Raw genomic sequence first — 26684 nt, forward strand, 5'->3', positions numbered from 1 at the left:
CTTTACTTTAATAGTTTTATACTTTTTAGCGCTTAGTTTATATATTTAGTATTACTTTAATAATTAATATTACTCTTATTAATAAAAATAAATATATTAGTAGTATAGTTATAGATTAATATAATATATACTTCTTATATAGCTTAGTTTTATTATTAGGTAATATATTAAATCTTCTTCTTCTTCTACTATATTTTTTTAAAGTAGTAAGAGATTATTAATATAAATATAGATAAATTAAACTTTTTTATAAGAAAACTTTAAACTTTATTAAAGTAATAATTAGTTTTATTATATAAGAGTTTAAAGATTACTTCTTTATAAATTAGTATTATTTTATAATACTTAGAACCTATTAGTTAATATAGTTTTAGTATATCTCTAAATACTTCTTATTATTAATAATAAATTTAAACTATTAAGATATTATACTTAATAAGCTTTATAATTAACTTATTATTAAAATAAGGTATAAGTAGTAACTCTTTTAGCTAAGTTTATTATTTACTACTTAATAGCTTTAGTATTATTTACTTTATAATATTAGTATAATTTTAATTAAATATAATACTAATAAAGAGGATAGATAGTAAAAAGGCTATATTATATATACTTTATATTACTAGATAGGTTTAGTAATAAGATCTTTAGTATTAATATATTAAAAGTACTTTACTACTAGAAGATAAGATATAATCCTATAAGTATTATATAGTAAAAAGAGTTTTATTAATAATACTAATAGTTAATTTATACTTAGATTTTATAATAATATATATTAATTTACTAATAATACTAGCTAGATAAATAATAATAATATTATAAGCTTTAAATTAATATACTTAGTAATAGTTTTAGCCCCCTATAATACTTTAATATATATACTTAAGAGGAGTTAACTCTATAAGGATAAAAAAAAGGATAGAATATAGATTCTAGCGAAAAAAGGCTTTTCTGAAGCTATTAATAATCAATTTATACGATAATTCGCGTTAATTAATGCGTTTTTAGTATTAGTATGTACGAATGGGCAAAAGTGGCGTGGAGGGGTAATAAATCGCGCACTGACAGGGGTTTCGGGTAAGGCAAACGCAAATGAGTGTAGTCCACAGCCTCGTCTCTGGCCGCAAACATGCGAGCGATGCAAGAGCAAAGGTTTTCAATGCTCACCAGGAGAGGTCAAACAACAATCGAGAAAGACAATGTCGCCAATGTCGCCTTTACCATCAGATTTGGAAATTACACTCCAGCAAATTCAACCCACAGGAGTTCGAGGCGAGACAGGCGAGGGATCTACTGAGCTCCATTTTAAGGGTGGTGATGCAAACTGGAACTGCGCCGACTTGTAAGTTCTCTGCAGCTGCGAGGAAGCAGAACTTAATTTATCACATTTGTCTTGATCTTTCCAGCTTACAAGGTTTACCTAGAACCAACCTGGTCATCTTCGTGCAATTGCTGAATCATGAGCGGTCGTTCCTTGCTCAGACGGGCTCATACCTCAGAAATCTTACTCTGTCAGGGACTGGCCGCAAGCCTATCAGTTATTTCGCAGAAAGTGCCGATAAGCTGAGTGCATGGTTAGAACAACTTGTTAAACGCATCAGGCAGGTTCTGTACGACCGCCGGCACTCAGGAATTCTTCCAATGGCCGACCGGATACTGTGCGAAAACGCTCATGAGGCTCTCGGCGAGGAATTGATCATCCCCAGACAGTCTGCGATCTCCGAAGAATCTCTGGCCAGGTTGCCACTCGGGATGCAAATTTGCCATCTCATTCGAAGACTCAAACTTGACATCCAAGATCATGGATTTTGCGACTTCAAGCCTCTAGCAAATTTAGTGTCTCAGCTTCACGATCAATGGACAACCCGGCATACAAGTTTCGCTCTCGGCCCTGATTACGTTTTTCAGCTTAAGCCCAAACTATTCTTGTACCCAGCCTCTATAAGTCTTGTTGTGGCTGAAGATTTCAAGCAGCATGTGGTTCGAAACTGGGTTCGCAACGTCATCGCCAACGAAAGTTCGTCTGACAACGGTGTCTTCTTTCCAATTCGCAAAGTCACTGAGATTTGGAACGCCGCCGACGATTCTGTTGATTGCTTCCATCTTAGCCATCTTATCGACGTCGAAGCAGCGGACTCTGAGTTGCATTCACTACTGCATGCTGCAGTGTTGTGCGACAAACCGCGGATCGTGCGAGCCCTTGTTGAACATAATCCCAATCAAGTCTGCAAACGCACGCGGGCAGGCTTCAACGCTTTCCACCATGCAGCATCGGTTGGATCCGTTGATTGCTATCGTGAGTTATTGAAGTGCAACAAAAGCAAAACGCCGCAAAGGATACCAGGCGACGGCCGCCAGCTGCCGCTGCATATTGCAGCCAGAAATGGGCACAAAGAAATGATCGATTATATGCTCGCCGCCCACTCTGAGGATCAACAATTCATCAACGCTCGGAATCGGAAGTTCGAAACTCCTCTCATGCTGGCTGCAGAGTCTGGAAATCTCGACGTCGTGCGGTCTTTATTGGCTCACCCTAGAATCAACCTCACACTGGGCGATGTACAAGGCAGGACCGCGTTGATACACGCCGGGGGGAATAGCGACATAGCCCGGCTCATTATATCAAAGCTCCCTAGCGAGTATTTCAACACGCTCCACAAAGACGTAACACCATTACACTCGCTAGCGAAGTTTGCTGGATACGACCTCATGCAATTGGTGTTGAGCGCACCCTCGATCCGGCCAGATGAGACAGATAATGGCGATACCCCGCTATGCGAAGCTGTACGGGCTGGTAATGTGGAGGCTGTCAAAGCCCTTGGTATTCGCCGGGATGTCGATGTCAAGAGGCTTTGTCAAGCTTATGACTCAGGTGACCGTCTTATTCGGACTACAAGGAAGCGGGTACGCGAAGCCGACGATAATTGGTCTCAGATTTTAGACTGGCTCAAGAGGAATTGCATAGAACTGGAAGCGGACCTGAGGGATTGGAAATCTAGTACTTCGGTTCCTCCTAGAAATGGTACGAAGTAGTAGACCGTATGTAGGAGACGGGAGTAGAACGAGAAAGGTTGCTGTGAAACTTTAGGACAGTAAGAGAAAGGGGTTTGTTATTACTCTAGAATGAAGACATAGTTTGTTTTCATTAATGGGCCTCCCACTTTTCAAACTCTAACAATGGGAAAGAAAGTTCCCCAGAGCAACGTTAAGCGCCTATTCCGGATTTGTAGTTGCCCAAGCAGGGCAACTATTATTGACAATTCTCTGCGAGAAGTTTCCAATCCGCTTTGCCCCCGCGGGCCCTCTTCCAACAAGAACACATCTTTGACACCACCTCAGGCCAACGCTCAACCCACCTACACCTGCTCCCCTCAACCTCCCCATCAACACTCTCAACTCTCCAATCCACCTCCCTACCAATATTCCCACCAGAACCCCCCTCAACCAGTCCAAGAAGACAAATCAAGCCGCGCCGGCATCATCGGCGCCACAACCGGTGGCCTGACCGCACATCTCCTCGGCGGGGGTATCCTGAGCACCATGAGAGGCGCTATGGCTGGTGCCGCGGAGGCGAAGGAGATCAGCGAGTATGCCCAAGCTCTTTTCCCAGATTTGGATCAGTGACTAATGACTTGTAGGAGAAAGAGGGGGAAGAAGCAGCACGAGAGCGAGCCTTAGATCCAGGCTTCCTGAAACCACGGCCAAAAGGACTAGAAGCAACCGTTTGAAATCTCTGCGCATTCACGTCTTGTGAAAGGTATTGATTATTGGGAATGGGTCATACTTTTTGATGGTCACCAGACTGCAATCCAAAGTAGTTCAGAAACGTATTCAGTCGTTAACATGAATCTTCAATATTGGCAACTATCAATATGGGTTTGCGTTGATTTGCTGTTACAACTTACAGCCCGTCATCTGAACGTCGTCGCTAAACTTCCGGAAACCGGCACCCCCCGCCCCCCACGCCCGGGCCATCGGGGGCCGACATCGCCGTCCCGCGTCCCAACTGCCGATAAGCTTCCCCTCCACCCCCTCCGTCTCGGCCATCGCAGCCCCGTCCACCTACCTCTCCCTCCTCCCTCTTCCTATCTCTCTCTCCCATCTCATCCTCATCCCACCCGCACCGCCACCCCCCGTGGCGTCCCATCCACAATGAGTCTCGGCCCCCAATGCTGGCGCTGCCGCAAACGCCGCCTGCGCTGCGACTCCTCCCTCCCCTCCTGCCGCAAATGCGCCCTCGCCTCCGTCTCCTGCCCCGGCTACGCCCCAACCCGGCCCATCGCCTGGCGCAACCCACTCCTCCTCACGTCCCACGGCATCGTGCGCGTGCGCGAGAACGGGGCCCACGAGAAGGCGGGCCTCGGGCGCGAGAGCGTGATGGGCATCGTGTGCCGCGCGCCGCGGAGCGTGCGGTCCGAGGTGGAGTTGCGCATTGCGGCGGATGCGATTGAGTATTGTGGGTATTCTTCCTTCCCTACCTACCTATCTTGATCACATCCCGCCGGGACGGAGTTGATGGGTTTGCACAGATAATTTACATGTAGCACCGGATTTGGTGCCGTACGCGACGGAGCGGAGTCCGTACCAGATCTCGCCGAGTGAGATCGGGGAGTTGGCGGAGTATGTGCGCAAATCGTACATTTCGATAGCGGCGCTGCATAGGTTCGTCAGCGGGGAGCCGGCGGGAGTGGCACGAGTTAGCCCCGGGGCCCTCCGGTCCGCGGTCCCGGCGCCTGACGGGTCGGACATTTCGGAGCTCATGGCGGCGGGGGATTTCAAGAGCGTGCACTTTGCGTCGCAAGCAGCTGCGATCAGGGCGCTGAGCGAGGAACTCGGGAAGCACCAGTCCGACCAGAACAGCGCCGGGCCGGGACCGGAGATTTTGCTTGGCATCATGTTGATGCTGTCATCACAGGTTCGATTTCCCAATATCTTCTTCACTGTCGTATTACTGACCTATGAACAGATCCAGTACTCGGCATACGCGCCGTGGCAGGCTCACATCCACGGTGCATGGAGCTTAATAGCCGCGCAAGGCGGCATGGAGGTCCTAGCCAAGGCAAGTACGGACCTCTGCCGCGTCTTGCAACAAGTCGCCGTCGTGGACATATTCGGCATGTCGACGACCTGGCTGACAGAGGCGTCAGCAAAGACTGTTCTCTCGCGGTACGCACCCTACGCGATGATCTTCGACGAGAGCATGGTTGATATTGCCAACCCGTGGACGCTTATGCCGAACGGGCTGGCCAGGACTATCAACCAAATCAATATGTTGCGCGCAGAGAATCTTCTTCTCCCGTCGGCGGAATCGCGCACGCAAGGCCTGTTGGCAGTGCTGCAGTTCCTCAACGCTGCGTTGCCCGATGCCTGGGCTGCTGAAGTCGCGACCAATGCCACCGTCTGGCTGGCGCCCGGCAGGTTGAGTGAAGACGTCGAGACGAGGACAGCGTGGATAGCCCTGATGACTGCTTTCTTGAATGCCACGGTCTTGTACGCCATCAATAGCCTGGCGGGACTAGGCGAGACGTCTCGGAGAGCTGTCGCATCCTCCCAAGAGTCAATGTCGTCCCTTGTCTCTAGGGAGGCGGCAGCGTATGAAGCACTGATGTTTTCTATTCGCATCCTCTTCGACCAAAGAGCCCCACGACGGGAACCCCAAGACCTCAAATCGGATCCTCCCGCAACCAGCGCCGGTTTGCTGCACAAATTCGTCATTTGGCCGATGGTGGTCGGCGGTATCCAAGCCGCGCTCGTCCGTCGCGACGACGAAGCCGCCGGGTACCTGTGCTCGGGAATGCAGTCCATCGGCGAAGAGCTGGGCACGGTCAGCATGATAGACGGTGCCCGTCTCGTGGAGAAGTTGAGCCAAGCGCATAGAAACGGCCACGAGCCGACGTCTTGGGACGCCCTCTTCGACGGGGCACCCCTGTTCTTGATGTGATCAAGACTCTGTCAAAGAATACCAAGGTTAACCCAACATCGTCCCAAGCACTTGCGGGAGCTTGGGACTGCTCATCCCCGCAAGGGTCTATATGGGTCACACGCCTGCGGGAAACATTAGGTCAAACTGCCTAGTGTCGCTGGTGCATCCGGGAAGATCATTCAAGGTGCCTGCCGCACACGTCGCGTGGGCGGCGTGGCTGAGCAAACGCAAGGCCGATCATTGCCGACACGGCTCCAAAAGTCTGAGACACGGAACGGCTTCAGCGTTTGCAATTTCAATCTCATTCCTGCACATCCCCTGTGCGCCCTTGCAATTAACGTCAGCAATCACGAAAAACAGAGGCAAGCAAGAGTATGGTGGAAGTAATCATATAATCCTTTTGGATATGTACAAGAGAAAAATGCGTGCTAAACGCCGGTATGCCGGTGGGTATCCCGAGCAACAGTCAAAATTACAAGTCGGTGTAGTGTATCCAGACAAGCAAGATCCAGTGTCGTCGTCGTCGCGACATCTGGTGATTTGGGGTGCCGTGTGCAGTTATGCGACGCGGCATCGACCGCTGAGGTCTACTGAGGTCTTCCCAAACATAAAAAAATAAGATCAAGAACAGGCACCCCCAATGCAGTTGCAATGCGCCGCTGTAGAGACGTGACCGAGGAGAGTCGTAAGAGCAATGTGCCAATTGCTTTTCCAGCAATGTCGTCGCACCTCGAAGACTAGCCCCGAGTGTTGTCATGTCGCCGTGTCATGGGTCGCCGTCCTGACCCGAGTATCGTCCACCTTTTTAGTTTCATTCGTCCAACGCTTTTCGGCAATGGGCTTCTACCGCCTGACCTCGTCGACAGTAATGTTGCTTGTCCGCCAGTCCTGGGTTGGGCTCTGCTTGGTTGAGACTGAGCCGAAGCCGGGCATGGAGGAGAAGCGGCTCAATCGCTTCTTGCTGGGCTCGGTCTGTGACGGGGCGACGGTGGGAGAGATGGGCTCTGCGTGGTGGAGGGCGTTGACGCCCTTGCTGCTGGTGCTGCCGGACGAGGAGGAACCAGTAGAGTTGGGGGTCTGGTAGACGTACTCGCCGTCGACGTAGACAGCGTTGGACATGAAGGTGGATCGACGATGGCGGCGACGAGTGTAGCGCTGCTCGAGACGGAAGAGCTCGATCTTTTGCTGGATGCGTTCGATGATGCCGGGAGCCATTTTGAATGATTTGTGCTGTTGCGACTGCAACAGTGGTGTTTGTGGTGGATTAATGTGCCTTCCTGAGGTTCGTGCGGTGGTAAGGTGCGATTGACGGCGGGAGTGTCCAAACTCAATTGCGTGGTGGTGAGGACTGCGTAGTACAACAGATGACAGAGGTGGAAGGACGGAGTCTGTGGTCGGTGGCAGATGCAGGAGGTAAAGTAGGAAGGGCGAATTGATCGGACGAAAAGCTTATCGCGGCGGGTGGAATGCGTGGAATGACTGTCGCAAGGTTGTGACACAGATGTCTCTGATGGATGCGAAGTAGCCGGTCAGGGTGTCTCCCCCTTTTTCCTGGTTCGTTTGCGTTGGGATGCCGCGTCGGGAATTGATTGGGGCGGGTGCTCAGACTCGTCGAGAGAGAGAACGGACGATGCGGGTGGCAGACGGTGATGTCTGTGTTGCGGGCAGTGCGAGAGTGGAAGAGAGAGGGAGGGGACGAGAGGAGGTCGAAACACCGGGTTTCGAGGCCTCGAGGTGGTAATGTATTAAAAGACAGAGAGAACGAGCGAGCGAATGGGCCGGACTGGACTTGACCGGGACTGGATCTGGACCTGGTCTGGTTTGGTGCGGTATCCGTAAGGTAAAGGTACGGTACCGTGAGGTGGGTGGTGGACTGGTGGTTGGTGGTGGTATTGAGCGAGGGTAGGGTGAGTGAGGTATTTGCAGCGCGTGGCTGGAACTCGGACTCTATCTGTGTGTGTCTGTGTGTATGAGGTATCCGTATCTGTAGTCGACTCGACTGAATCGGGGTGGACTGGATGATTGACGGCGGCTTGGCTGTTGGGGGGTTTCAAGGAATGACAAGGGAAGCGGGAAAAGATTGGGTGAGAGTGAGTGGTGGAAGATGTCGACGCAGGTGCAGACAGGTGCAGATGCAGATGCAAAGAAAAGGAGGGGGAGGGAAGAAGAAGACGAAAAAGAAGGATTCGGCCAGCGGTAACGTAAGGTACTCCGTAAGGTAGGAGCAGTGGAAGTGGAAGTGTGTTGCAGTTTCCAAGGTTGGCGACTCGCTCCCGCAGCAGTAGCACAAGCAGCAAGAGCAACAACACCGTACCTGAGGTAGGTACTTCCCGTCGTACCTTGAGGTAAGAAGGAATGGAAGGAACAAAGTGACATGGATGGAGACTCTCACCTGCACCTGCTGCACCAACAGCCAAATCAGCGCAGCACACTGAGTGTCCACATCCACATCCACAGGTGGGTGGGTTTCTGGACCAGTCGACAGCTGCAGGCGCATGGCTCTGCATGGCTCTTTCCCACCTTCTGGAGGGAAGCCACAGCCGCCCATTGGTTCGTCTGGGATGGAAGGCACGCTTGGGACGGTCCCCCGACGGACTGGTTCATGCCTCGTTCCTTCCCTGTCAGTCCCTGCCCATCGTTTCCCCTTTGGGCCGTGGCGTCGAATGCATCTCCACCCATATCCACATTACCTGTGAAGTATCCACATTGTGTGGAGTACTCTCGTGCAATCCCGCCCACGGCATTGGACGGCTTCCTTGCTCGGCCATGTGCTCTTTCCTGCTGGCCCCCGGACACGGCTGCTGCTTCCTGCCCTCTGCTCCGGCTGCTGTTCCCCTTTGAGTGGGCTCGACCGAGTCGTTAGCTGCATTGTCCCACGAGTTCCGCCTGCGAGGGGAGGCAGGCGTTATCCAACAGTTGTTGCGTGCTCTTGAGGCTTCAGCTGCACCTTCCACCGTTGGGTCCTTCTTTGTCGAGTTTGTTCCTTTCTTTTTTCCCGCTTCTTCACCAACGTTTCGTCCCCTTTGTTTTCTTCAACCGTCGCGCCCCAGATTTAATTCTTCTTCGCCCGTTCAAAACGCCATTGTCGTTTCTTTTGTGGCTCAGCCCGTTTCGGCCCGTTGGGCAAGTCTCCAGCTGCAATGCTTTATTCTCGCCTTCAGCCTACCACAATCCACGACTCGACGGGTGACACAAACATCCTCCGCGTCGATCAAGCCTGGAATGCCCCGCGATCTTTTTTAGTCCTGCATCAGTCTGCATTCTGCACACCACGACCGATCTGGGCCCCCGTCCATTCCTGTCTCCAAAACAGCGCAAATGCCAGCCGCTGGAAATCCGTGTTGTGTCGCCTCCCACCGTCAGCATCAACCGTCTTCTCTCAATTCCCCGGCAGAAAAAACTGTGGGAAAATCTCGTGTAAGCCCCGCCGCCACTTCAGGGTTACGGATAACCTCCTGAACCTTCGCACTCGGCGTTACATCGCTGCCACGGCCATCGGTGGGCTCACTGGGAAGTGAACTGCGACCTGTGGGCTCGCAGGGGTTTCTTCCTGGAGCCACCCGCCCGACCTCCCCGCCCCATCCATCACTGCCCCGAGTCGACCACGCCGGGGAAAACTTGTTATTAACCGACATTAAATGTTTGCCGTCGGGTCAACCACTGCAAGGCCTCTGCACAAGCTATCGATTTTTTCGTACCATTTTCAAGCATCTTTGCTTGCTTGTTCAATAAGCTTGAATGCATGCCGCTTACGAATTCCAGTCTGATCACCCTTTTCCGCCGTCGGTCTGCCGCTCGTCAAGTAAGAGAAATGTCTCTGCCCGCATGAACAGACGTCAGATTCTCCATTTGATCATCACTCTCACGGTCTCATGCTGAGGCGATCGCTGGACGGCACGAGCAGGCGACGCTGATCATCATCGGTCCACTGCACAAAGATAGATCTTGCACACGCGCCCCATGCCCTCATTTCGTTACCGCAAACCAAAGGTCCGTGACCGCATCGTGATTTCAATCCACAGCTTAGCGCATCACCTCACGTCGGGCCGCAACCATGTGGATGCTCCCGAATACCTGGGTTCATTTTATGCCAAGACTTGCGTTGCTCGACCTTCCAGAAGGAGAGGCCGGTCTCCTTTGCATGAAGGACTCTTCAATAATTCATAATGCTTAGTGTCTACCTGTCTACGTGACTGTTTACACCGTGGGATAGGTGTACGCATATTCCATCATCAAGTCTAAGACTCCTCCCTGGAAACCCAACGCTCTCACATCCGCCTCCCGGCTGTCTACACCCAGACCTGCTTCAAGAAGTCTTCGACATCACCCAGCAGAGCCTCTGGCTGCTCATACGCAGCAAAATGCCCACCCTGTCGCAGTCAGCAAACCGTTCCACAAGTCCAGGAAGCCCACATGCATAAACGCACCTTGTCATGCGGCCGGTACCAGACCAGATTCCCCGTCGTCGCCGCCCACGCCTTCGGCACCGGCACAATCTCGTACGGGAACCACGAGTACCCCATCGGCTTCTCGCAGTAGTACTCCGGGTCCGGGTGGAACATGTACCGCTTCGCGCCGTCCTTGATCACCCGCCGACACTCCGCGTCGGTCATGGACCCGCGCGTGTCGTCGATAACTTCCTGCTACGGGTCAGCCACTCACTGAAAACACGACCATGTTGGGGGATGACGTACCTGTCGATACGGGTAGATCCCGCGGGGGAAGGTCTGGGTGAGCCAGTACAGCGTGACTGAGGCGAGTATCTCGTCCATGGAGGGGGTTTCGTGCGTCCACGTGAGGAATTTCTCACCAATCCTGCCCAGCTAATCAGTAAGACGTCCGTCAATATGAAGGGGGTGGGAATACCAAGCAAGCAGCGCCAGAGGGCTCGACGACAACACAAACCCGATCGTAGCAGTCCTCGTCGCATGCTCCATTACATACGCGGTGCCAAACTTGACAAACTTGTCGCTCCTCTCTAGGGCTTCTCGCTCATACTCTTCGAGCGGCGTGTCTGCTGCTTCCTCGGGACACGTCATGGCGCAAAAGTTCACTAGGTAATTGATGTTCAGCTCAGCTGATGATCATCAATCACAGTTTAGTAAGGGAAGTCTCTCACGATGAAGCGCCTTGCAGGAGTCATACGTGCGCGCCATGATCCGCGCCGTGTAGCTCCCAATATCGCCGCCCTGCACGGCGTACCCGCCCTCGAATCCCAGCCCGGCCATGAGCTTGTGCAGCAGCCGCGCAGAGTCCTGCAGCACCCAGTCCCTGTCTACCGGCGGGGAGTCGGAGAAGGCGTAGCCTGGGAGGGACGGGATGATGACGTGGTAGGGGAGGTCCTCGGGGGTGTACTTGGTCTTCAAGGCTGAGAGGAAGCCGATGAATTCGAGGAAGCTGCCTGTGCATACTTAGTTGAGATGGTGATCTGCGAAGTGGTGAGTACTCACCCGGCCATCCGTGGATGCACATCAACGGGATCGCATCCTTCTTTTGCGAAAAGAGGCCGAGGAAGTGGACGGTGTACGTAGCCCCGTCGTCGTCGACGACTTTGGCCTTGAAGTTGGGGTGCTCGTTCACACGAGTCTCAATAACCGTCCTACTCGCACTCTTAGACGAGGTTTCACACACGACGTAAAGGGTTAATGCTCACCAGTCAAACCCCTCCGCCCAGCGTTCCTTCGCCTCAGCCATCCACTCATACTCGATCCCGTACTTCCCGCCCGCAGATGAATTCTCGTACGTCCTTGGCCCGAGCTTCGACAGGCGCACGAGGTCGCGCAGTTCTTGCAGCTCTTCCGGTGGCGTGGAGAGGCGGAAGGGCGAGGTTTCGAGGGTGGGGGTGTGTGGGGGTTGAGCGTAGTCGGACATGATTGCTTCTGTATATGAAATGGTAGCAGGAAATATTGATATCGGAGAGAGGAATGTCTGGGTTGGGATCTTGGGCTTTTTGTGGTTTCAAGGACGAGCGAGGTTGATGTCATTGAGGTTGTAACAAGGGCGTGGTTGACTTTGCTGACACATCATCCCAAGCCATGGATTGGGACTTTTGGTTTGCGGTGGCACGAGGGAGGCAAGCTTGAAAAGTACAATGCAGTGCTGATCATTTTTTGTTTCATGTTTTCATTGGCCGTTGCCTTTGATTGGCATATTTGCTTGAAAGTCTGAGGGCGTCAGGAAAATGTCTCTTACGAGATGGTTGGATGAATGATGTCCGGGGCGGGGACTTTAATAAGTCGGACATCAAATACACAAGGCGGGGGAAAGAGAATGATTTTTTCCCCAAAAAATAAATACGTGAATGAACAAATAAATGTGAAGAAATAGTTGATTTATGTATTGAATTTTGATGCCCTCTGGATTTCTTTATGCACTTGGGAGTTTAAACAACTCAGGGCTTGATTATCATGTATCCTAATTTGAAGTAGTGAATGTATGCCTCGTTGATTGTAACATATCGACTAGAACAGGATGGCATGCGAAGTTGAGAATTCTAGGAGGTTTCTACCACCATAGAGCTTACATATGCACCAAATTGTACGGAATATAATCCGCAGATGACATGTGTCCGGTAACATCCGACCAGGCTGCTTCAAAGAGGCTGCTTCAGCCAGGGCTGCGAGGCTGTGCAGTCCGCAACGCGCATCGTGACTTTCTTGGTGATGCAACTTGACTACTACCTCGAAGAGGGACATGGCGGCTTCATCAAAAGATGCATCAAAATACTTGAGAACCAGGAACAATGAATGGAGGAGCGATGTTTCGGAGTTCTATATGGCTTGCATTCATGCAGTGGCACTTTAGCGAGGTGAAGAGCCTAGTTTGCCCTGGGGATATCCGGACGCAGCCGTTTTTCTTTTGGCGTTGTAGACTGCATATATGATGGCCCGGGGCCAGAATCTCTCCGGTTCTCTCCGGTGCACTCTCAGCCTGGGGAAGAGCCTAAGGGAATCAAAGCGCTAAGCCATCAACGTACCTTAGTCTCTGTGGCTGCTGGGGCTGGAATGCGTTGTTCTCGCACTCTCACGCAGGTGCCGCTCAATTGAAAGGCCATTATACTTCTATGTTTGCGTTCCAGAAGACAAATGGAAGGAAGGCGTTGTGGCAAGAGGAGTTTTTGAAGTCCGAGGACGATGCATCGGAGATTAAGCTTACGAGTTACATCGTCAGATCTGTGGCTATGACGTTGTCGGCTACCTCTTCACGATATTGACAGAAGCAGATCGTTTGCCTCAGAAAGTTTCAAATCTTATAAGAAGTTCGGAGCCCTTCACGAATAAATGAAACTCAGACACCCATTCAACCAGCCAACAATCAATCTTACAACACACCATTCCTTTTACACTCATTACACCATATCCTTTCTCACACTCACTGCACCACATCTTCTCACTGCAGTCATGGACCATACCACAAACACAACCGACATTGTTTTCGCCGGACAGATGACTGGGGCCCTGATTGCTTTTGCCCTTGGGTTCATGAACCAGCAATCTGGCCTGGTATACGAAACAGACACCGACGTGGCCTTACCTCTTCGTATATCTCCTGTTATCCGCCTTCTCGATACGATCAACATCATCGGTCACTTTGTGAAATCTCTCTATTATGAGAGATCACTCGAAAGGGCCATGGGAGCTCTTCTAGGCTGGCGATTTAGCGTTCAGCACCACGCCGGACTACGAGTTCGCCCTCATCTTCTCAAGATAGTGGTCGACAAACTTCTGCCCCGGGTTTACCCATCCGCTGCGATGCTTTACACGTCCATCAACATATTCGGTTCCGAGGCGTCTGTGTTGACGAAAGTCATTGCTGCGGCGTGCCTCTTCTCCTTCATCGTCCCCGAGTTCTTCGTCGTTTGGCCTGCGATGTTTGTCTCGATTCGCGAGCCCGACGAGGAGGAGCAATGAAAGTCGTTCTACTCGGAAACCTACCTGCTACTCGATCGAACCTGCGGCCAGGTTAATGCTGCATCTGCAGTCGGTTTAGCTGCTACTTGGTGTGCGTTTACGGTATCGCTGGAGAGACTTTGCAGAATTGGAGAAAGCAAATAATCAACACCACTCAACGAGAGACGGTTTATATGTTCGGCGCATAGTATTTCTTTTGTCTCAATTTTGGTACTGCGCTCGTTGATCATATGTACAGTAATATCTCAAAGCTCCACTGGGTTTGCGAAGAATGGACAAAGAGCAGACTTCATAGCATTTGATAGAGCTTTAGTTCAACCGAATTACAGATACTAGCATAGAGTTTTCAGTTTTCTCAATCCTGTGCGAATAACCTGAGCCACGGGTAGTCCTTAAGTGGTCCAGTCTCTTAGGATCTCAATTGCCGAGTCCATTTTGTGAAGAATTCTTTTGCGTTGAACAGACCCTTTTAGCTTAAATCCCGTCGTCCATTCATTATGCCTCATAAACTGGCCACCACGTCAAGGGCCGCTTGATTCCCAGGATCTGGGCAGCAATTCAAGCGGGGAACCCCACCCAAATCTCTTGGCCACGAAATCTGCCCGATCTGGCTTAGTGCACCGCGATCTATGAGTCGAGATAGCCTCAATGGCTGCGGGTTTTCTCTAGCATGAAGGCGCAGTTTCCCATTTCTTTTCTACATTTATTTGATAACGGCAATATTATCAATATTCCGGTGGAGAGGATACCATACGAGGTAGGATCGCCAATTATGGCGACCGCATCGAGGAAACAACGTCGAATCAGAGGCGACGATGAGGATCGCGAAGTCCGTAAAGTCCACCTAAATCTGTCGCCCGCGGGCACCGATGAGCTTTTATCCAAGTCGGGAAGGTCTGTATGGTCGGTGATGGCGGTGCTCATGGCGTTCCTGGTGAGCAAAGAAATCACTATAAAAGATAGTTAACTTCCACGGCAAGATTGAGAACAAACCAGGCACTCTCCCTCAAGCTCATATCATCATACTGGTCTTCAATATCCTCGGTACCCGAGATGCTTCTTTCGACAAACTTGGCGACCATCGCCTTGGCCGCCCTCCATCTCGGAGCCGCCACCGCCCAACGGCCCATCATCCGGGCAGACAACAACCGCGACGGCGCCGTCAACGAGGCCGATGACGCTGACAAGGCGTTCTGGACTCCGGCACGGGGAGCGATATTTCTCCCGAACGTCGGCGATTCCCTCCGTCGTTGCGCAAACACCGATCTGCAAGGCAACCCCCTGAGCAACCATGAGCTCGCCTCATGCAACGACGCCTCCGGCCATCTGCTCCTCGAGCCAGGCTTGGTCGCGCCGTTGAAGACCGCCCCGGTAGATGTCTCGGATGATGTCTTTGCTCATATTTATGCTACCCCCAAAGCTGCGGCAAAGAGGGTGCGCCTGTTCGTGAACGACTTTCCCTCCCGCGCCAGCGAAACCGCCGCATGGAGGTTCGTCGACCCGGAATTCATCTTCAACGCCACACAACTCAAGAACGGCATCTCCCTGGGCATCGACGGCCGCGAATTCGTCACAGACGCCTCGGAGTGGGATGGGAAGGTCACGGTCCACTTCGACCTCCACGTCAACACCACGATCCTCTCCGACGCCGTCGAGCTTAAAGTCGCACCAGTCCTCACGCACCACCACCTCCAGCGCGTCGACACCCTCATCAGCACCGCCGCCAACGACTCCGACCCCGTCCAGCTTGAGTTCATCCGCCAGCTGGACGCAGGCCGCGCGGCCGCCGGTCTGCAGACGCCGCTCTACCTCTTCAACCAGAGCAGCGACATCTGGGCGCAGGACTTCATCGAGCCGGCGTACGCCAGCATGCCGGGCCCGAACGGGCCTGTATCGATCCGCATTCTTCTGCGGTCCGCGCAGTCGACGCGGACTGGCGGCCGTCAGGTATTTGAGCAGTTAAGGGGCAAGGGCGTGGGCGGATTCCAGCCTGAAGGGGGCCGTCGGGGCTTTGGACATCTTGAGATCAACTCCTTTGGCAACCTCGAGACGATCCCGCCGTATATCTCCAAAAGCGGTATTAAGTACCCCGTCGGACGAATTATTCAGGGCAAGCACTTTGAGAAGATGCCTGCGGAGTCGATGACGAAGTTCCTCGACGGGCAGGGGTTGCAGACGCCGCTGATGCTTGAGACCGGGTGGCTACTGATCGGGCACGTCGACGAGTTCGTGCAGTTCCTGCCGTCTAACAATACGGGTCTCGGATTCACTATCGGCATCGCGGATACCGTCTCTGCTCTCGAGATCCTGCGGAACGCATCTACCGCAGGCCACGGCGGGGTGCGGGCTGTGTCCTTCAATGGCAGCCTCGACAACGCGTTCTCGACTTCTGCCGAGGAGTTGGCGACGACAATCGACCAGATCCTCGCCAACGAGACGTTCCACCAGGTGAATGCGTACGCCCAGAAGCACATCGACGCCAACCTCGAGACGCTGCTTTCCGAGATCCCGATCGCGAGAGAGCATGTCGTCCGGGTCCCGGTGCTCTTCAAGGATCTCAACATGGGCCAGGGGTTCAGCCGCTCCGACGACGGCCTGCCCTCACACACGGACACGGTGATGGCGGACGAGTTTCTGGTGGCGAGCTTCAGCCCTGCTGCGATCAACGGCATTGTGCTTGGAGAGCATTATTTGAGCCCCAAGCCGTGGGGACCTCTGGTTGACGGGAAGGATCTCTTTGAAGAGAGGGTGAGGGCGGTGTATGGTGCAACTGGTATGGATGTTGGATTCGTCGACGACTTTTTGTCGCACCATGTTGGGCTTGGAGAGATTCACTGCGGAAGCAACACCCTCAGAGAAACGGATGTCAAGTGGTGGGAGTGAAGAATCACCCTGGATATAGCCAATGCCTGTATGGGGAAGTGTGCAAACGCACCTGTCTTCGCATTGATCTAGGTCTAGACGTCTGAGCGTTTGCCAGGCCTTCTACCTTACATCTAAAGCCGCCCTTCTAGTTCTACTTTTATACTTCTAATTCTTTACACTCATAATACAAGTCTAACACGCTCTTTCTCCCAGCTTAATCAACGCGAAGTCTCTTGGTGCCGTTACCGTTGGCGTGGCCGTTCTCGCCGTTCTGCGCAGCAAAGTACTCCAGGGAGCCCTTGGGGTCGGCCTTCATGCCCTTGCTGCCGTTCTGCCAGCCGGCGGGGCAGACCTCGCCGTGCTCGTCGGTGAACTGAAAGGCCTCGACGAGGCGGATGGTCTCCTCGACGTTGCGGCCGACGGGCAGGTCGTTGACGGTGATCTGGCGCAGGACGCCCTTGGGGTCGATGATGAAGAGGCCGCGCAGGGCGACGCCCTCGTCCTCGATCAGCACGCCGTAGCTGCGCGAGATCTTGTGGGACTTGTCGGCGACCAGGGGCAGCTGGAGGTCGTCGCCGAGGCCGCCCTGCTTGCGCGGGCGCTCGGTCCAGGCAAGGTGGGAGAAGTGCGAGTCGGTCGAGACGCCGAGGACGGTGGTGTTGATGGCCTTGAAGCGGGGGAGCGCGTCGTTGTACTGGATGATCTCGGTCGGGCAGACGAAGGTGAAGTCGAGGGGGTAGAAGAGGAGGACGACCCTGTGACGGTGCGTGTTAGTTATCTGTCTTTGTGGCATGGAGGTCGTTCGCTCCCTGGGAGATATGATGTCTCGCAAGGTAGCAGGAGAGCTACTTACCACTGGCCGAGGTAGTCGGACAGAGAGACGTCCTTGAACTCACCACCGGGGAAGAGGGTGGTGGCCTTGAACTCAGGAGCAGGGCGCTGGACGAAAGCGGTAGACATTGTGACGGTTGTTGGTGGTTTCAGTGTACGGGAAGATCGTGGGGAGAAAGTTGGGGAACTGTGGAATGTGGAGGAGATTGATGATCGTGAAGGAGAAGAGCTTCAACTGCGTCAGGGGAGGAAAATTCTATTCAATTATCTGTTACAGGAAGCTTTCCCTTATCTTGGGTTGCCCGTGCGACCATTCGCAATCGGGACCCATTTCGTATCCACTGCTTGTCTCCATTTACCCCTTTGGCGTGTCGCGATTCAGGGATGACGTGACTTGTAGCTCAATGCTTCGCGTCATTGTCGCGTTAATTAGGTTTGCTTTTTCCGATAAGGGGGCGGGTTTGCCAGCTGAAGAGGTTGAAATCAGACCACGGCAACACAGATTCTCCAATGATGGGTCTGCGAGGCTTGCTTCACAGTTTTGGCGGTGTAATTGAGCTTCGACGGACATGCATATACTTTGGTGCACCGGGTATTCACCCAGACAATTGAGTTTGTTATCGCCAACAATGTCCATTGCTGGACCGGGCCGTTGAACGTTGCAATTAGTAGCTCGTTATCAAAGTCAACCTAATCAGAGCCTCCCGCCTTGCCCTCGTCTTCCCGGGCCGGTTCATGCTCTTCAGGGAAAGCCGGTTCCGGTCTCGTCCCGTACGGAATGATGCGGACCATGTGCCGCCTCTCTCCGTCCTGGAAATCCGGCACGGCGGTATGCGCCACACTCCGTTGATCCCACACCACAACCGTTCCCTTCTCCCACCGCACCCTGCAGCTGAAGTCCAAGCTGCGAATGTGGTTGTGCAGGAATCCCAGCAGTGCACCCGACTCTTCCGGCAAGAAACCCTCTACCTTGCGCGCGATGGTCGGATTGACGAACAGGCTGGGCTTGCCGGTGACCGGGTGCTTGATGACGAGGGGATGAGTGGTAGAGACTGCTTCCTTGAGGGCCCGCTCTGTGCCGACGCGGGCGACCTCGCCCACGGACGCGGAGGTGTGGAAGAGCCGGAGGGGGTGGAGGGTCCGCCGGAATGCGGGGGAGAGAGCGGAGTAGGCGGCGGTCAAGGAGGTGAAGGCCGTGTCGCCGCCGCCCGAAGCCGGAGACTCTAGGACCCAGAAGAACGTGGTTGATGGGACATTTGGGGTGAAGGTTTGGTCCACGTGCCAGAGATCATAGCTCGTGCGTGGACCGAGAAGGTTTCGCAGGTTGCCTCTGTTGGATGTTAGTTAACGATGCCCTGAGCTGAGGTTTGATGACGAGATGAACTCACGCCTTTTCATCTGCGTAAACGACGTGGAACTCGGGGCCGGTACCCTCTGGATAGCCCATCGTCGGGTGCTAGAGTCATGGTCAACTTCTGAGCTATCTCGCATCACCTGAGCACTCACTTGATGAAGTGGTCCATAGTGGCGGACAATCTCCTTTTGTCTGTCGAACCCCACGTCGGCAAAGTCTTGATCTCTCTACGATAATTCTTCATTAGATGGAACACCCTCAATGAGACAGTTGAGTTCGAAAGTCGCCTTGACTCACAAACACGAGCACGCCCCTCTCGGCCGCAAGCAACGCGACCTCATCAAGGCCGGCGCCAGACAGCTGGCTCAACTGGACCCCGCGGATCTCAGACCCAACCCGTGGGGTAATATTCTCCACCTTTGCATCCTGGGCTTTGAAGACGGAGAGCTTGTTGGACTTCTTCGCTCTCACCCCAGGCTCGTCTGCCTCAAAGAATGGAACGTCAATGGTTGGCTGGAAACCATCGGGCCGGGTGGGCAGGTAAGCTGGGTAGAGCGGCTGGGAGGCCATGATGAACTGACTCGGCCTGAAAGGAACAATTTCTTGGGGTGTTGCTGTACGCTGGCGATGCTAGCACGTCATTATCCAGCGCTTTCTTGCAGTATATGTATTGACATCTTCGGTTGTCACTAGACTGTGAGAGAGTCGATGTCCTCAGCATCCTTTATCGGGGCCAACCCGATCAATACTTCCTCCTTGGATGCCAGATCAACCGATTCTCACCTGGAAACTCCATTTAGTGGCACACTCGGCGGGTCCCCGACGTTGACGGCATCACCCGTCGTGATGGCGACATCGTCCGCCACAGCTAGGAACATCCATGAAGCGCTAGTCGCCCTCCCCGGCTGGAGAAATTCTAACGGCCAGACCCCCCTTTCTGTGACCGAGAAAGAAATTCAGCCCGGGCAGAGCAACAAACACAGATGGCCTCAATTCCACCATTGACATTGGCGATGTTGTAATCCGCGCTCAGCAAGTTTTGAACGCGTCAAAGATCGGGACGGTCCGACTTCACATCGGACTTGACCCGCTCGGTGTGGCTTCGCTGAAATAACGAGGTAGCCTCAAATTATTGCCTCGAAGCATATGCCGTCTTCATGAGATGTTCATAAAGGCAGACTTTGATCCGCCATAGAAACTGGTTCTGCCCAGCATCAGTTGGCGAACAGAACGACAGCCATCATCATGGCAACAACAACGGAAACTCTGCCTTCTGACACAGAAGTGACGACCTCCGCATCAAGACCAGCCCTTTCGTCAACATCGTGGTTGTCGAGAGTCCACCCCTACTTCAAGGATCCTGAGCACGTCCTAGTCCTCAAACTGGACATTCTCCTGCTATCATGGGCCTTCGTCGCCGGTCTTATGAAAGACATGGACCAGTCCGCCACAACAGCTGCCTACGTGTCCGGCATGCAGGAGTCCCTCTCACTCTACGGCAATGAATTGGTCGAGTTCACGACCTACTTCTCCATCGGCTACGCCCTCTTCATCGTCCCTTCCCAGCTCATCCAAACCCGCGTGCGCCCATCACTCTGGCTACCCTTCTGCGAGGTAGTGTGGGGTGCCATTACGCTTGCGACTTTTGCCGCCCGCAACGCTAAAACGGTCTATGGCTTAAGATTCGCCTTGGGCGTTTTCGAAGCTACGTCTTGGCCGGGCATCGTCAACCTAATCTTCAACTGGTACACTCCATCGGAGCTCGGCAAGCGTCTCGCGATCTTCGGCGTGAGCAGCGTCGCTGGGAGCATGTTCTTGGGCATCCTCCAGGCCGCACTGTACAAGAACCTCAACGGCGTACATGGTCTCGAGGGATGGCAGTGGCTTTTCGTCGTGTCGGGCATCATGACAATCGTGTGGGGCCTGTACGGGTTCCTCGTCATCCCTGATGCGCCAACGACTACCAGAGCCCTGTGGCTTACTAAAGAAGAGCGCGTCCTGGCCGCCTCTCGGATGGCCAAGTCAGGCACGACGACGCAGGAGATCATCAAAGGCAGGGCTCTCTGGAACAAGGTCAAAAAGCTCCTCACCTCGCCAGTGGCGTACCTGTTCCTCGCCGCCTATCTCCAATTTGCGTGGTCGCAGCGCGCGAACTCTTACTTCCTGCTGTATCTGAAGGGTCTCAAAGACGGGGAGGGCAACGCGCTGTATTCTGTGTATACCGTCAACCTGATACCCCTAGGTGGCTACGCCATCTCCATCGTGTCGAACATCTCACTCAATGCGCTGAGCGACTGGAAGAACTGGCGTTGGCAGGTTGGCGTTGGGGCCGCACTCCTACAGCTTGTTGCGACTTCAGTATTAGCAGCATGGCCGGGCGGCCGCGGCACGATCATGACATTCTATTTCCTGACGTTTGCGACGGCGGCGTGGGGATATGCCTTGCTCGCTTGGCTGGCTATCATCCTGCGCAAAGAGCCGGAGGCGCGGTCTGTGATTGTTGGTGTCGCCGTGACGTTGGTGTACGTCGGCCATGCGACGATTCCGCTCCGAGCATGGCGGACCGCGGACTCTCCACGATATCCGATTGGATTCCCGCTGGCTGCAGCATTCAGTGTGGGTAGCATTGCGGCGATGATGGGAATGTACTGGTATGTGAAGAGGTATCCTGACATTCTTGACTTTGGACTCAACTGGAGGGCCATCAAGGAGGCTGGGGATAGCGTCGCTACTCTGGACAAGGTTGAAGTTGATGGCGAGAGAGACGAAAAGGGCAAAGGCGAAGAAGACATCAAAGTGAGCAAGGGAACATCGTCTTGATAGTACTCGTTGAAAGCACGAAGGGAGTCGGAGACTCAGATCAGAACGGTTGATGGAATCAATATCGTTGCCATCTTGTGGAAGTCTCGATCTATTGTTATGACTGCATGTGCCTAAACAAATATTCTACGACGAAGCTTCTTGAGCAGCGGCGAACGTGTGAAGACTGCCGGTCGCTCTTGGGTACTCAACCTTCGCCTCCCAAGGACCGTCAACGCCATTGGTCCCGTTTATCTGACTGCCCTCGTCTTCGTCCGGAATACCCCAGCCACCACCTCCTGGAGTATGGATGACACATCGATCTCCGGTCTTCATATCGACTTGACCTCTAGGCCCGATGTTGATCCACCTTTCTCCGCCATCCTCCGTCTTCTGAACCCAGTAATTCGCGCCCGATTCGCCATTCTCACCTCCCATCATGCCGTAGGGCTGGTGGACCCGGCGCTCCGAGATGATGCCGTATGTCAATGGCGCGCGGCACTCAAAGTCACGCACAATTCCGCAACCACCCGTGAACTTGCCTCGTCCGCCACTGCCCTGTCGGATCGAGAACTCGCGGATCAATACCGGGTATCTCTTCTCAATGATCTCGATATCCGTGGTACGGGTGTTCGTCATGTGGATTTGGACGGCTGATGCGCCATTCCACGTCGGACCGGCTCCTTCGCCTCCGCAGATTGTCTCTCCATAACCGAAGCCAAAGCCTTCGCTGTTATTGGTCGTTGAGTCTGGCGAAGCTGCGGGGTCGAGGGAGTTGCCAAAGAAGCCGAAGCAGTTCATGCAACCCTGCGATCCAGAGGCTGCTCGGAACGCCTTGAGCAGGAGATCGACCAGTCGCTGGGAAGTAAGGGTGTTGCCGCAGCAGACCGCTGATGTCGGACCAGGGTTCAAGAAGGTGTTCTTGGGGATGATGACCTGTGTGGGAGTGAGACAACCCTGGTTAAGAGGGATGTCGGATCCAATCAGGAGACGAAGGGTGTAAATGAGGGCCGAGTAGGTAATAGCCGGCGGCGCGTTCATGTTGGACAGCATCTCACACGAAGTTCCCGTGAAATCGAATGTGCCGAACCCTGACTCATCGATGGTGATGGAAACCTGCATGCGCGAGCCGTTGTCAAGATAATCCACGGCCTTCAGGGGCTTGGACCCGAATCTCTTGTAAGCAGAAAGGAGGTACTTCCTGACGGATACTTCGGCATTCTCTTGGATCTTCGTCATGTAGAAGTGCACAATAGGCTTCCCGAACTCTTCCATGAGGGCTCTGATGAGACTGCTACCCTTGGTGTTGGCGGCGACCTGAGCCTTGAGGTCGGAAAGGTTGTCGGGGAGACGACGAGAGCCGCTGCAGCCGGGATAGTTTCCTGGGGCGAGGAGGATTGAGATGATGCCCTCCTCATCAAAAGTGCCGTCTCGGATGAGAAAGAATGACTTGATTGCAGCACCTTCTTGCCAAAGCTCGGTTGAATCACTGCGTCTTGTTAGTATGGAAATACGATGACATGACTGAGAAAATCCTTACGGTGGCATGGAGTTGCCCTTGGATCCGCCAATGTCCAAGTGGTGGCCTCTTGAAGCGGTGTAGAAGCAGATTGTCTTTCCGTCTTCGTCGAAGACTGGAGTAATGACCGTGATGTCTGTTCAAGTCAGCATTCAGACTCAGAGGGCCCGGGCTCCGGGTGACTAACCAGGGAGATGAGTGCCGCCGGCCTCGGGGTGATTCGAAACCAAGACATCGCCTGGGCGCAACTTTCCGTGGTGCAGCTCGTGCTGGTACTTGACAGCATAGCTCATGCTTCCCAAATGAACGGGAACATGCGGCGCATTGGCGACCAGATCTCCATCAGGACTAAAGATGGCACAAGAAAAGTCCAGACGCTCCTTGATGTTGAGCGAAAGACTCGTCTTCTGAAGAGTTCGGCCCATCTGCTCTGCGATACTCATGAAACGGTGACCGAAGATGCTGAGCTTCACGGGATCAACCACAAGCTCTCCGTCATCTGACGGCTTATTCTTGTTCACTTTGTCGACGACATCGATGACGACGTGAGAGGTGAGGATCTTGGCTTGAGAGCCAGGGACGACGACAATGGTCTGCGTGCTGTCGATGATGATCGCTGGGCCAGCGACGATTGCGCCCGGCTGCAGTGTGTTGAGGCGGAAGACTTTGGTTGCTTGGAGGCCGCCTTCAGTAAAATATGCGTTGGTCTGTACATGAGTTAGTGAAAGCTTCGAATGAAGACCGTGGGAGGCTGCCTACAGTGGTGTCCTCGCCCTTGGTGACGGCGCTGAATGACAACGATTTAAGTTCCTCCACGAGCCGATCATTATCTGTGCTAGACTCTTCGGCCTTACCAACTCCGCGTACACGGATGTCGTCCACATGGACCTTCCTCGATCTGGGAAAAGTGAAAGACAATTCTCGGAGATGCTCTCTCTCCAAAGCCGAGAGCCAATTGCCATCCTCAGGTTGAAGAATCATGAAGTTGGTATCGGTCCCGTTGTATCTAAGGTTGAGATATGGCTCGTGTTGAATAGAGGCATCCTTTATACCCTGAGAGAGTAATCCGTCTGTTGCCTTTGTCTTGAGGTAGTCGATCCTCTCGTTGAGTCTGGGAAGGGACTCATCAGACAGCATCTCGGAGCTTGGCTCCTGCGCCTCTTGAACCACCTCCGCCAGCGCCATTCCGTATGCAGAGAGAATGCTTGAATAGTTGTGAATGACGATGCAGCCGATTCCGAGCTTCTCCGCGATTTCACACGCATGTTGTCCACCTGCACCACCAAACGTTGCAAGGTTGTGGTCAGCGGTGACGAAACCGCGGGCCTCTGTAAGGGCTCGGATGGGTCGACTCATCGACTCGTTCGCAACGTCGATGAAGCCGACTGCAACTTCATAAGGGGTCATCGAGCGTCCCGTATCAGCATTGATCGTCTTGGTCAGTTCTTCGAATTTGGCGGCGACGATCTCAGAATCCAACGGCAAGTTCTCATCGGGACCGAAGATGGCGGGGAAGTAGCTTGGGATCAGGCGTCCAAGGCTTCACAAGGTTAGCGCGTCAGGAAGCACCATTTTACGCGGGCGACTTACAAAAGGTTGGCATCAGTCACAGTGAGCGGGCCACCTTTCCTGTATGAAGCTGGGCCGGGGTGCGCGCCAGCACTCTGTAGCAAGTTAGCTGCCGAAGCAAAGCGGTGGTTAGAGTAGAAGCTCATACCTCAGGTCCGACCTTGAAGAGCCCGTCACGCCAGAACAGCATGCTGCCACCGCCTGCAGCAACAGTGTTGATATCCAGTTGAGGACTTTGAATAGAAACGCCGGCGGTGGTGGATTCGAAGACATGTTCCAGGGATCCTCCATAACGACTCACGTCGGTAGAAGTTCCACCCATGTCAAACCCAACAATAGGGGATTTGCCGTCGTACGACGTGCGTGCATGACCAACCACTCCTCCTGTAAACAAATCAGCGGCTATCTTCAGAGAGCTGAGCTATTGTAAGAGCGTGATACTTACCAGCAGGACCACTGAGAATACCGCGCAACCCACTGAACGCCTTGTGGCTCACCAGCCCACCATCGCTCTGCATGAACTCACATGAGATGTCATCAAGGTTACCGTCCTGGAATTGTTTCGCAAATCCATTTACGTAGCGGATGATCTCGGGAGTGAGGTAAGCATCAGCCGACGCTGAGCTTCCTCTTGAAATCATCTTGATCATGTTCGCGCCCACACTCGATGACGTTGAAACATGCTGAAAGCCAAGATCGCGCGCAATATCCGCAACCTTATTTTCGTGGTCAGGGTAGATGTAAGAGTGCGCCAGACAGATGGCCAGAGTCTCGATACCCTTGGACCTGATGTCCGTGAGCTTCTGACGGACTTCCTCTTCATTCAAGGGTCGGATGACTCTCAGAATGTCTCCCGTGATGCCCTTGACGAACAAACCAGGCGACTCCTTGGGCTGGGTACGAGCGGTCTTGTAGACATCCTCATCGTACGCTTCTACCGTGAGGCGTTCTGAGATTTCGATAACTTCGTCATAAAGAAGCTCTGGCTTGCGGATGCCGAGATCAAAGAGTTTTGGTCTGGATTGGTAGCCGATGTCGAGAAGGTCACGGAATCCTTGGGTAACTACGAAGGCGTGCCGGGTTCCTTTTCGCTCGAGAAGTGCTGATTATTGAGTTAGTCGACATAGTTTCTTGAAAAGCTTGAGCTGCTTACCATTTGTCGCGACGGTAGTTCCCATGCGTATTGAGTGAATTAAATCTTTAGGAATTGGCGACCGACGAGGGATGGTTGTGCCAGACACCATCTCTAGTACCCGCCTGATACCTTCGGCTGGCGCATCATCGTAATTGCCGGGGTCGACAGATAACAGCTTTAACACCACATCGGGCTGTCCGGGAATGGACGCCCAGACGTCCGTGAAAGTACCACCACGATCTGCCCATGTAATGTTCAGCTTGTATTTTTAGCGGCGAAGAACAATTGCCGACTTACCAATCGCGAAGTTGATGCTCTTCGGCTCAATTGGGGGAATAGCTGCTCCAACAGCCATCTTTACGTCTAATGAGAGATAGTAACTATGGAACCGACAAGAAATCGAGGTTACGACTTGCGATACGAAAGACTTCACAAGAACCTCATCAAGTTATATGACACACAACCTCCGGATGCATCATCACCATTCCGGCAGAAATGGCTAGATGCCGATGTCGCAGACTCGATCGGCGAGTGCTCCGGCAACCATTATCCCAAGATGCACGATGAAATTGGACACAACGGACGCCCGTCGATTCGACCTGCCACGGAGTCATGCACCTATCAGTCAGCCATACACGATGATAGGTGATCTGCAGCCCATGCAGCTTCGTCGATAGCGGGGTAAGGGGAAGCCAAGGGGAAAGATATGACCAAAACCCTGTTCTCCAACCTCGTCGTTTAGACCTTCCAATGATAAGAGTCCTATCACAGCTCTT

General features: G+C 53.1%; 9 protein-coding genes across 9 annotated transcripts; 4 read left to right on the plus strand and 5 right to left on the minus strand.

Moving 5' to 3' along the window:
• Positions 1-3180: 3180 nt before the first annotated feature.
• CGCS363_v007305 (uncharacterized protein) lies at positions 3181-3627 on the plus strand (the record flags this gene model as incomplete). Its single annotated transcript, XM_036639154.1, has 1 exon — positions 3181-3627. The coding sequence occupies one exon, from the start codon at positions 3181-3183 to the stop codon at positions 3625-3627; it is 447 nt and encodes a 148-aa protein (XP_036496595.1).
• A 528-nt stretch (positions 3628-4155) lies between these two features.
• CGCS363_v007306 (uncharacterized protein) lies at positions 4156-5944 on the plus strand (the record flags this gene model as incomplete). Its single annotated transcript, XM_036639155.1, has 3 exons — positions 4156-4459; positions 4533-4918; positions 4970-5944. The coding sequence occupies 3 exons, from the start codon at positions 4156-4158 to the stop codon at positions 5942-5944; spliced, it is 1665 nt and encodes a 554-aa protein (XP_036496596.1).
• An 825-nt stretch (positions 5945-6769) lies between these two features.
• On the minus strand, positions 6770-7141 carry CGCS363_v007307 (uncharacterized protein; the record flags this gene model as incomplete). The annotated part of the gene is made up of 1 exon (XM_036639156.1): positions 6770-7141. The coding sequence occupies one exon, from the start codon at positions 7139-7141 to the stop codon at positions 6770-6772; it is 372 nt and encodes a 123-aa protein (XP_036496597.1).
• A 3074-nt stretch (positions 7142-10215) lies between these two features.
• Positions 10216-11797, minus strand: epoA-2 (putative epoxide hydrolase; the record flags this gene model as incomplete). The annotated part of the gene is made up of 7 exons (XM_036639157.1): positions 10216-10296; positions 10354-10566; positions 10621-10741; positions 10871-10979; positions 11046-11327; positions 11377-11525; positions 11580-11797. 7 exons carry the CDS (start codon positions 11795-11797, stop codon positions 10216-10218), a joined length of 1173 nt encoding a protein of 390 aa, XP_036496598.1.
• A 2811-nt stretch (positions 11798-14608) lies between these two features.
• Positions 14609-16719, plus strand: Padi3 (Protein-arginine deiminase type-3; the record flags this gene model as incomplete). The annotated part of the gene is made up of 2 exons (XM_036639158.1): positions 14609-14770; positions 14833-16719. The coding sequence occupies 2 exons, from the start codon at positions 14609-14611 to the stop codon at positions 16717-16719; spliced, it is 2049 nt and encodes a 682-aa protein (XP_036496599.1).
• A 196-nt stretch (positions 16720-16915) lies between these two features.
• PRDX1 (Peroxiredoxin-1) lies at positions 16916-17661 on the minus strand (the record flags this gene model as incomplete). The annotated part of the gene is made up of 2 exons (XM_036639159.1): positions 16916-17456; positions 17555-17661. 2 exons carry the CDS (start codon positions 17659-17661, stop codon positions 16916-16918), a joined length of 648 nt encoding a protein of 215 aa, XP_036495701.1.
• Positions 17662-18222: 561 nt separating this feature from the next.
• JLP1-3 (Alpha-ketoglutarate-dependent sulfonate dioxygenase) lies at positions 18223-19456 on the minus strand (the record flags this gene model as incomplete). The annotated part of the gene is made up of 4 exons (XM_036639160.1): positions 18223-18862; positions 18921-18988; positions 19039-19113; positions 19184-19456. The coding sequence occupies 4 exons, from the start codon at positions 19454-19456 to the stop codon at positions 18223-18225; spliced, it is 1056 nt and encodes a 351-aa protein (XP_036495700.1).
• A 675-nt stretch (positions 19457-20131) lies between these two features.
• On the plus strand, positions 20132-21706 carry CGCS363_v007312 (Pantothenate transporter liz1; the record flags this gene model as incomplete). Its single annotated transcript, XM_036639161.1, has 1 exon — positions 20132-21706. The coding sequence occupies one exon, from the start codon at positions 20132-20134 to the stop codon at positions 21704-21706; it is 1575 nt and encodes a 524-aa protein (XP_036495699.1).
• A 126-nt stretch (positions 21707-21832) lies between these two features.
• CGCS363_v007313 (Uncharacterized protein) lies at positions 21833-26263 on the minus strand (the record flags this gene model as incomplete). Its single annotated transcript, XM_036639162.1, has 9 exons — positions 21833-23174; positions 23226-23340; positions 23392-23911; positions 23964-24744; positions 24795-24868; positions 24922-25157; positions 25219-25875; positions 25927-26148; positions 26206-26263. The coding sequence occupies 9 exons, from the start codon at positions 26261-26263 to the stop codon at positions 21833-21835; spliced, it is 4005 nt and encodes a 1334-aa protein (XP_036495698.1).
• Positions 26264-26684: the final 421 nt, after the last annotated feature.

This window comes from Colletotrichum siamense (genome assembly GCF_013390195.1).
Source record: "Colletotrichum siamense strain Cg363 chromosome Unknown KSG_Cg363_contig04, whole genome shotgun sequence".
Classification (NCBI taxonomy): domain Eukaryota; kingdom Fungi; phylum Ascomycota; class Sordariomycetes; order Glomerellales; family Glomerellaceae; genus Colletotrichum; species Colletotrichum siamense.